Raw genomic sequence first — 10,379 nt, forward strand, 5'->3', positions numbered from 1 at the left:
ACAGGATCGAGGGAAAGATGAACGGAGGAAAGTACAGAGAGATCATTGATGAAAAATTGCTCCAGAGCGCTCAGGACCTCAGACCGGGGTGAAGGTTCACCTTCCAACAGGATAGCGACCCTAATCACACAGTCAAGACCCCTCAGGACAAGTCTCTGTGTAACGACTGTCGCTCTCCTCATCCTCAGACGAGGAGAGGAGAGAAGGATCATCAGACCAAAATGCAGCTTCAGGGAAATAAGCCATCTTTTTATTTAACACGATGATGATGGCAACACGAAAAAACAAAACACTTTCAACTTTACAAAACAAGAAAACGAAGTCAACGAAACCTGAACATAAACTTACATAACTACACGTAAACTCACGGACAGGAAACAGACGACATCGAAACGAAAACGAACAGCCAAACAGTCCCGTATGGTACATACATTACACGACACAGGAGACAATCACCCACAAACAAACAGTGAGAACGCCCTACCTAAATATGACTCTTAATTAGAGGAAAACGCAAACCACCTGCCTCTAATCAAGAGCCATACCAGGCAACCCAAAACCAACATAGAAACAGATAACATAGACTGCCCACCCAAAACACATGCCCTGACCATAAACACATAAAAAACAACATAAAACAGGTCAGGACCGTTACAGAACCCCCCCCTCAAGGTGCGAACGCCGGGCGCACCAGCACAAAGTCCAGGGGAGGGTCTGGGTGGGCAGTTGACCACGGTGGTGGCTCCGGCTCAGGACGCTGTCCCCACACCACCATAGTCACTCCCTGCTTCTGTCTTCCCCTCCCAATGACCACCCTAAAACTCACATCCCCTAAATAAACGGCCAGCACCAGGATAAGGGGCAGCACCGGGACAAGGGGCAGCACCGGAACAAGGGGCAGCACCGGAACAAGGGGCAGCACCGGAACAAGGGGCAGCACCGGGATAAGGGGCAGCACCGGGATAAGGGGCAGCACCGGAACAAGGGGCAACACCGGGACAAGGGGCAACACCGGGACAAGGGGCAGGTCCCGGCTGATATACTCTGGCAGATCCTGGCTGAGGGACTCTGGCAGGTCTATGCAGGCTGACGGCTCTCGACGCTCATGGCAGGCTGACGGCTCTCGACGCTCATGGCAGGCTGACGGCTCTCGACGCTCATGGCAGGCTGACGGCTCTCGACGCTCATGGCAGGCTGACGGCTCTCGACGCTCATGGCAGCCTGACGGCTCTCGACGCTCATGGCTCTCTGACGGCTCTCGACGCTCATGGCTCTCTGACGGCTCTCGACGCTCATGGCTCTCTGACGGCTCTGGCTGCTCATGGCTCTCTGACGGCTCTGGCTGCTCATGGCTCTCTGACGGCTCTGGCTGCTCATGGCTCTCTGGCGGCTCTGGCTGCTCATGGCTCTCTGACGGCTCTGGCTGCTCATGGCTCTCTGACGGCTCTGGCTGCTCATGGCTCGCTGGCGGCTCTGGCAGATCCTGTCTGGTTGGCGGCTCTGGCAGATCCTGTCTGGTTGGCGGCTCTGGCAGATCCTGTCTGGTTGGCGGCTCTGGCAGATCCTGTCTGGCTGACGGCTCTAGCGGCTCCTGTCTGGCTGACGGCTCTAGCGGCTCCTGTCTGGCGGATGGCTCTGTAGGCTCATGGCAGACGGGCGGCTTTGCAGGCTCATGGCAGACGGGCGGCTTTGCAGGCTCCTGGCAGACGGATGGCTCAGACGGCGCTGGGGAGACGGATGGCTCAGATGGCGCTGGGGAGACGGATGGCTCAGATGGCGCTGGGGAGACGGATGGCTCAGATGGCGCTGGGGAGACGGATGGCTCTGGCCGGATACGGCGCACTGTAGACCTGGTGCGTGGTGCCGGAACTGGAGGCACCGGGCTAAGGATAAGCACCTTCCTACTAGTGCGGGGAGCAGGGACAGGGCACACTGCATTCTCAAAGCCCACTCTATACCTGATGCGAGGTACCGGCACTGGTGACACCGGGCTGAGGACAAGCACATCAGGATTAGTAGGGGGAGAAGATACAGTGTGTTCAGGGCTCTGGAGACGCACAGGTGGCTTAGTGCGTGGTGCCGGAACTGGAGGCACCGGGCTAGATACACGCACTACAGGGAGAGTGCGTGGAGGAGGAACAGGGCTCAGGATACGCACTGGTAGCCTAGTGCGTAGTGTAGACACTGTAGGTACTAGGCTGGGGCGGGGAGGTGGCGCTGGAAATACCGGACCGTGGAGGCGTACTGGCACTCTTGAGCATTGAGCCTGCCCAACCTTACCTGGTTGAATACTCCCGGTTGCCCGACCAGTGCGGGGAGGTGGAATAACCCGCACCGGGCTATGTAGGCGAACCGGGGAAACCATGCGTAAGGCAGGTGCCATGTATGCCGGCCCGAGGAGACGCACTGGAGACCAGACGCGTTGAGCCGGCCTCATGACACCTGGCTCAATACCCAATCTAGCCCTACTAGTGCGGGGAGGTGGAATAACCCGCACCGGGCTATGCACTCGTACAGGAGACACCGTGCGCTCTACTGCGTAACACGGCGCCTGCCCGTACTCCCGCTCTCCACGGTAAGCCTGAGAAGTGGGCGCAGGTCTCCTACCTGCCCTAGGCCCACTACCTCCTAGCCCCCCCCCAAGAAATTTTTGGGAATTACTTACGGGCTTTTTGGGCTTCCGTGCCAGACGCGTTCCCTCATAGCTCCGGTTCCTCTCTCCGGTAGCCTCTGCTCTCCCCAGTGCCTCCAGCTGCTCCCATGGCTTTTCGGGCTTCCAGCCACGTCTCCTTGCTGCCTCCTCAAACCACCGCTCCTGGGCTTTAGCTGCCTCCCTCTCTTCCTGAGAGCGGCGATTCTCTCCTGCCTTAGCCCAGGGACCTTCTCCATTCATTATCTGCTCCCAAGTCCAGAAATCCTTGTTTTCCCGTCGAGCTTTCCCTTGCCGCTTGGTCTTAGCGTGGTGGGTGATTCTGTAACGGCTGTCCTCCTTCATCCGAAGAGGAGGAGCAGGGATTGAACCAAGGCGCAGCGAAGTTTGAACACATAATGAATTTAATGACAAGACGAAAAAACGAACACGAACTATACTTGAAATGATACAAAATAACAAACGACGTAGACTGACCTAAACATGAGAACTTACATAGACACGAAGAACGCACGAATAGGAAACAGACTACATAAACCGAACAAACCGTATACAGTTCCGTATGGTGCAAACATAACACAAACACGGAAGACAATCACCCACAACGAACACTGTGACAACGCCTACCTAAATATGACTCTTAATTAGAGGAACGCCAAACACCTGCCTCTAATTAAGAGCCATACCAGGCAACCCAAAACCAACACAGAAACAGAAAACATAGAATGCCCACCCAACCTCACGTCCTGACCAACTAACACACATAACAACTAACATAAATAGGTCAGGAACGTGACACTCTGAATGTCATTGAGTGGCTCAGCCAGAGCTCGGACTTCAACCCGATCTAACATCTTTGGAGAGACCTGAAAACAGCTGTGCAGCGACAATCGCCAATCAACCTGACAGAACTTGAGAGGATCTGCAGAGAAGAATGGGAGAAACTCCCCAAATACAGGTGTGCCAAGCTTGCGGTGCCATACCCAAGAAGACTCGAGGCTGTAATCGCAATAAAGTACTGAGTAAAGGGTCTGAATACTTACAGTTGAAGTCGGAAGTTTACACACACTTAGGTTGGAGTCATTAAAACTCCACAAATTTCTTGTTAACAAACTATAGTTTTGGCAAGTCGGTTAGGACATCTACTTTGTGCATGACACAAGTAATTTTTCCAACAATTGTTTACAGACAGATTATTTCACTTATAATTCACTGTATCACAATTCCAGTGGGTCAGAAGTTTACATACACTAAGTTGACTGTGCCTTTAAACAGCTTGGAAAATTCCAGAAAATGACATCATGGCTTTAGAAGCTTCTGATAGGTGAATTGACATAATTTGAGTCAATTGGAGGTGTACCTGTGGATGTATTTCAAGGCCTACCTTCAAACTCAGTGTCTCTTTGCTTGACATCGTGGGAAAATCAAAAGAAATCAGCCAAGACCTCAGAAAACAAATTGTAGACCTCCACAAGTCTGGTTCATCCTTGGGAGCAATTTCCAAAATGCCTGAAGGTACCACATTCATCTGTACAAATAATAGTACGCAAGTATAAACACCATGGGACTACGCAGCCGTCATACCACTCAGGAAGGAGACGTGTTCTGTCTCCTAGAGATGAATGTACTGTGGTGCGAAAAGTGCAAATCAATCCCAGAACAACAGCAAAGGGCATTCTGAAGATGCTGGAGGAAACAGGTACAGAAGTATTTTTATTCACAGTGAAAAGAATCCTATATCGACATAACCTGAAGCTGCTCAGCAAGGAAGAAGCCACTGCTCCAAAACCGCCATAAAAAAGCCAGACTACGGTTTTCAACTGCACAACTGCACAACTGCACATTGACCATAATGACTATCGTTATGTTTGGAAGAAAAAGGGGGAGGCATGCCAGCCGAAGAACACCATCCCAACCGTGAAGCAGGGAAGTGGCAGCATCATGTTGTGGGTGCTTTGCTGCATGAGGGACTGGTGCACTTCACAAAATAAATGGCATCATGAGGAAGCAAAATGATGTGGATATATTGAAGCAACATCTCAAGACATCAGTCAGGAAGTTAAAGCTTGGTCGCAAATGGGTCTTCCAAATGGACAATGACCCCAAGCGTACTTCCAAAGTTGTGGCAAAATGGCTCAAGGACAACAAAGTCATGGTATTGGAGTGGCCATCACAAAGCCCTGACCTCAATCCCATAGAAAATATGTGGGCAGAACTGAAAAAGTGTGTGCGAGCAAGGAGGCCTACAAACCTGACTCAGCTACACCAGCTCTGTCAGGACGAATGGGCCAAAATTCACCCAACTTATTGTGGGAAGCTTGTGGAAGGCTACCTGAAACGTTTGACCCAAGTTAAGCAATTTAAAGGCAATGCTACCAAATACTAATTGAGTGTATGTAAACTTCTAACTCGCTGGGAATGTGATGAAAGAAATGAAAGATGAAATAAATCATTCTCTCTACTATTATTCCGACATTTCACATTCTTAAATTAAAGTGGTGATCCTAACTGACCTAAGACAGGGAATTTTTACTAGGATTAAATGTCAGGAATTGTGAACAACTGAGTTTAAATGTATTTGGTTAAGGTGTATGTAAACTTCAGACTTCAACTGTATGTAAATACACTGCTCAAAAAAATAAAGGGAACACTTAAACAACACAATGTAACTCCAAGTCAATCACACTTCTGTGAAATCAAACTGTCCACTTAGGAAGCAACACTGATTGTCAATAAATTTCACATGCTGTTATGCAAATGGAATAGACAAAAGGTGGAAATTATAGGCAATTAGCAAGACACTCCCCAAAACAGGAGTGATTCTGCAGGTGGTGACCACAGACCACTTCTTAGTTCCAATGCTTCCTGGCTGATGTTTTGGTCACTTTTGAATGCTGGCGGTGCTCTCACTCTAGTGGTAGCATGAGACGGAGTCTACAACCCACACAAGTGGCTCAGGTAGTGCAGTTCATCCAGGATGGCACATCAATGCGAACTGTGGCAAAAAGGTTTGCTGTGTCTGTCAGCGTAGTGTCCAGAGCATGCAGGCGCTACCAGGAGACAGGCCAGTACATCAGGAGACGTGGAGGAGGCCGTAGGAGGGCAACAACCCAGCAGCAGGACCGCTACCTCCGCCTTAGTGCAAGGAGGTGCACTGCCAGAGCCCTGCAAAATGACCTCCAGCAGGCCACAAATGTGCAGAGATGCAGAGTTGTTTATTTTACATTTTTCAATAGGTAGTCTTAGACGTTTGTGGGAAAAAGTGGGAATAAGTCATGCCTATTGGGCCAAAATCAATTATGGCCTATTGTATAGATCATAGGAAAAAAATGTACGAATGTTTTAAGAGATCAGAATTTTTGTTTATAAATACTTTGCTACAATGACACACTTAACTAGCCTCGTTCCCTTCTTTTAGCTTGTGCACGTAGTAAGTACACCATCATGCTTTCACAATATGTGTCTTTACAGATTACACAATGATTCACAGCACTCCCTCTCTTGCTCTTGCGCCTCATCTTTGTAAGTCACCTTGATTTTGCACATGTGTGTTTTATCAGTTTCTTTATGAAAATATTTAGTGAATTCAATGACAGTAACTAAAGCAAGTGGCTCTAGCAGCACACAAGTAGACTACAAATGCATGCTGGGCCGGGCATGCCCTGAGCTCCTGAAGTGAGAGCTGCTGCAGCAAAATTGGAGTCGACGTTCCAGCCTTTGGGAATCTTGCTCTGCGAAATTTGTGGCAAAACCATTTTATTGTCCTGAACCCATGTTCACTCTGTTATTGGTTCCCCCTGCAGTGCGAAAACAGGAGATTATCAAGATCACTGAGCAGCTGATTGAAGCTGTCAACAATGGAGACTTTGAGGCCTATGCGTGAGTACACTACAACTCTCAGCCTGCCCCTCACTATAGTACTGTAACTCCCAGCCTGCCCCTCACCATAACACTAAAACTCCTAGTCTGCGCCTAATTTTACCCTAAAACTACGGGTGACATTTGATCTCTGCTAAACTGCACTGACCTCTGCAAAAAAACACCTTTATACTCTAAATATTGTAGCAGGGATGATAGCCTGCAACTCAAATCACCATAACACTACAACTCCCAGCCTGCACCTCACTATTTGTTACAACTACGGAGGTTCTAAACTGAGATTCTTTGGTTGCTCTTTTACTCTGAGCTCAGATGATGTGTTGTGAAACAATGTGTTGTGTTGTGTTGTGAGACAATATGTTGTAAAGTGTTGTGTTCTGTGTTTTCAACAGGAAGATCTGTGACCCGTGTCTGACGTCATTTGAGCCAGAGGCCCTGGGGAACCTGGTGGAGGGCATGGACTTCCACCGGTTCTACTTCGACAACCGTAAGACAACCATTACACAACATTAAGAAAATCACTACACAACCACGACAAAACCATTACACAACTATAACACAACATTAAGACAATCACTACACAACCACGACAAAACCATTACACAACATTAAGACAATCACTACACAACCACGACAAAACCATTACACCACTATAACACAACATTAAGACAACCACTACACAACCACGACAAAACCATTACACAACTATAACACAACATTAAGACAACCACTACACAACCATTGCACAACTATAACACAACCTTAAGACTACTACACAACCATTACACAACTATAACACAGGCTTAAGACAACCACTACACAACCTTAAGATAACTATTACACAACTACTATACAACCATAAACTATCTGTTCTCTCCTTTCCCAGTCCTGTCTAAGAACAGTAAGCCCATCCATACCACCATCCTCAACCCTCACGTCCACCTGATTGGTGAAGACGCCGCCTGCATCGCCTATATACGCCTCACGCAATTCGTCGACGGCACTGGCCGCCCATGCTCCAGCCAATCAGAGGAGACGAGGGTGTGGCATCGCCGAGAGAGCAAGTGGCAGAATGTTCACTTCCACTGCTCTGGAGCACCGGCCGCACCGCTGCAGCAGTGAACTGGTACATACACCAGCACGCACTCACTCTTACTAACACACCCACTCAGTCATTCACATGCACACCCACAGCTACACACACACTTCAGAGCTTGACAGTTATTGTTTCCAGAGTTGCTGTTAAACCCAGAATGATTTTTCTTGTCTTCAGAGAGAGAGAGAGAGAGAGAGAGAGAGAGAGAGAGGAAAGGAGGATGGATATGGAGAGAGGAAAGGATGGATAGAGAGAGATATGGAGAGAGATGGAAAGTGAGAGAGGTGAGGGAGGATGGAGAGAGATGGAAAGTGAGAGAGGTGAGGGAGGATGGAGAGAGATGGAAAGTGAGAGAGGTGAGGGAGGATGGAGAGAGAGGGGAGAGCGAGAGAGAGAGGAGAGAGTGAGAGAGAGAGGAGAGGAGGACGGAGAGAGATGGAGAGTGAGAGAGAGAGGAGAGGAGGACGGAGAGATGGAGAGTGAGAGAGAGAGAGGAAAGGAGGATGGAGAGAGATGAGGAGAGAGGAGAGGAAAGGAGGATGGAGAGAGAGAGAGGAGAGGAGGTTGGAGAGAGAGGAGAGGAGAGGAGAGGAAAGGAGGACGGAGAGAGATGGAGAGAGAGGAGAGGAGGACGGAGAGAGATGGAGAGAGAGGAGAGGAGGATGGAGAGTGAGAGAGAGAGAGGAAAGGAGGATGGAGAGAGATGGAGAATGAGAGAGAGAGAGGAAAGGAGGATGGAGAGAGATGGAGAGTGAGAGAGAGAGAGAGAGGAAAGGAGAATGGAGAGAGATGGCGAGAGAGGAGAGGAGGATGGAGAGAGATGGAGAGTGTGAGAGAGAGAGAAAAGAAGAATGGAGAGAGATGGAGAGAGAGGAGAGGAAAGGAGGATGGAGAGAAAGAGGAGAGGAAAGGATGATGGAGAGAGAGGAGAGGAAAGGAGGATGGATAGAGAGAGAGAGGAGGTTGGAGAGAGAGGAGAGGAGAGGAAAGGAGGATGGAGAGAGATGGAGAGTGAGGAGAGGAGGACGGGGAGAGATGGAGAGTGAGAGAGAGAGGAGAGGAGGACGGAGAGAGATGGAGAGAGGAAAGGAGAATGGAGAGAGATGGAGAATGAGAGAGAGAGAGGAAAGGAGGATGGAGAGAGATGGAGAGTGAGAGAGAGAGAGAGAGGAAAGGAGAATGGAGAGAGATGGCGAGAGAGGAGAGGAGGATGGAGAGAGATGGAGAGTGTGGGAGAGAGAAAAAAGAAGAATGGAGAGAGATGGAGAGAGAGGAGAGGAAAGGAGGATGGAGAGAAAGAGGAGAGGAAAGGATGATGGAGAGAGAGGAGAGGAAAGGAGGATGGATAGAGAGGAGAGGAGGTTGGAGAGAGATGGAGAGTGAGAGAGAGAGGTGAGGGAGGATGGAGAGAAAGAGGATGGAGAGAGAGAGGGGAGAGGAGGTTGGAGAGAGAGGAGAGGAAAGGAGGATGGATAGAGAGGAGAGGAGGTTGGAGAGAGATGGAGAGTGAGAGAGAGAGGTGAGGGAGAATGGAGAGAGATGGAGAGTGAGAGAGAGAGAAGGGAGAGGGAGGAGAGGAGGATGGAGAGAGAGAGAGAGAGAGAGAGGTGAGGGAGGATGGAGAGTGAGAGAGAGGTGAGGGAGGATGGAGAGAGATGGAGAGAGGGGGGGGGGTGGAGAGAGATGCCTGTCCCCCCTCCCTCTATTGCTACTGCTCTCCTTACTGACCAGTGCACACTACTGCAACTTAACAACACACAGCCTCAACTCCTCCTGGACACACACACACACACACACACACACACACACACACACACAAGCTGCAGCAGCGTCTATCACTGCAACCATATCATCCAATACAAATGGCAACACACTCAAACCTTCAGTCCAGTACTCTCCCTCTCTCCATCTGCTGTAGACCCACCCCTGGCGCAGATACACATAGGATCTACAGTTTAAATCAAGTGTATTACTCTGTTATTGTTTATATTATTACTATTACTACTACTATTGTTGTTGTTATTATTATTATTGATGCAAGTAAGTTGTTGTTGTTATAATGAACGTGTACAATGTCTTTAATGGTCCAGTTGATTCTCTTTAAAGGGGTTTGTTCCTCTTGTTAAAGACAAGCATGACTTCTCCAGTGTGATTTCCCAGTGATTGTTAGTTGAGTTGTGCTCCTCCAGTAAAGTCTAATTCATACCGTACACCCAATACACAATTAGCTAAGCAAAATGGCGTTGAGTTAAAATTGTGGGGATTCATTTTGATTTCTGTTTAATTTTCGCTATGCAAGTATGCCGAACGGCTGTTTTCCCAGTTGCGTACTTGCGCAAAGTTTAAGTTCGGCTTAAGGCTGCTTCCTGCCTGGCGTATCAACTGACTACACATTGCATAAACCAACAGGATTAGTGCAGTTGTGTGTTTTTGCTACAGTTTTAAATATGGAAACAGCCTACCCTCTGATGATGAACTATATATGCACCACCACCCCTCCCCCTTCGGCGAGAGAAGACGAGCGAAGTCGATACAGCATGAACCGTTGTATATTGTTGTTCTTATACTTGATTCTCTGTGTTGAGCATTGATTCTCTATGTGTTGAGCATTGATTCTCTATGTGTTGAGCATTGATTCTCTATGTGTTGAGCATTGATTCTCTATGTGTTGAGCATTGATTCTCTATGTGTTGAGCATTGATTCTCTATGTGTTGAGCATTGATTCTCTATGTGTTGAGCATTGATTCTCTATG

The 10,379-nt window shown here is 48.7% G+C and overlaps 1 protein-coding gene across 6 annotated transcripts in view; it reads left to right on the plus strand.

Moving 5' to 3' along the window:
- The window catches only part of LOC129818184 (calcium/calmodulin-dependent protein kinase type II subunit beta), a 69,939-nt gene that overhangs the window by 57,257 nt on the left and 2,303 nt on the right, over nt 1–10,379 (plus strand). For all 6 annotated transcript variants that reach the window (XM_055873872.1, XM_055873869.1, XM_055873871.1 and 3 more), the window contains 3 exons: nt 6,454–6,529; nt 6,922–7,016; nt 7,416–10,379. The exon at nt 7,416–10,379 is cut by the window's right edge and continues 2,303 nt beyond it. In XM_055873872.1, the coding sequence (XP_055729847.1) occupies nt 6,454–6,529; nt 6,922–7,016; nt 7,416–7,651 (407 nt within the window). In that variant the 3' untranslated portion in view covers nt 7,652–10,379. The remainder of the gene's footprint in view (nt 1–6,453; nt 6,530–6,921; nt 7,017–7,415) is intronic.

The sequence above is a fragment of the Salvelinus fontinalis genome, chromosome 21 (genome assembly GCF_029448725.1).
Source record: "Salvelinus fontinalis isolate EN_2023a chromosome 21, ASM2944872v1, whole genome shotgun sequence".
Classification (NCBI taxonomy): Eukaryota; Metazoa; Chordata; class Actinopteri; order Salmoniformes; family Salmonidae; genus Salvelinus; species Salvelinus fontinalis.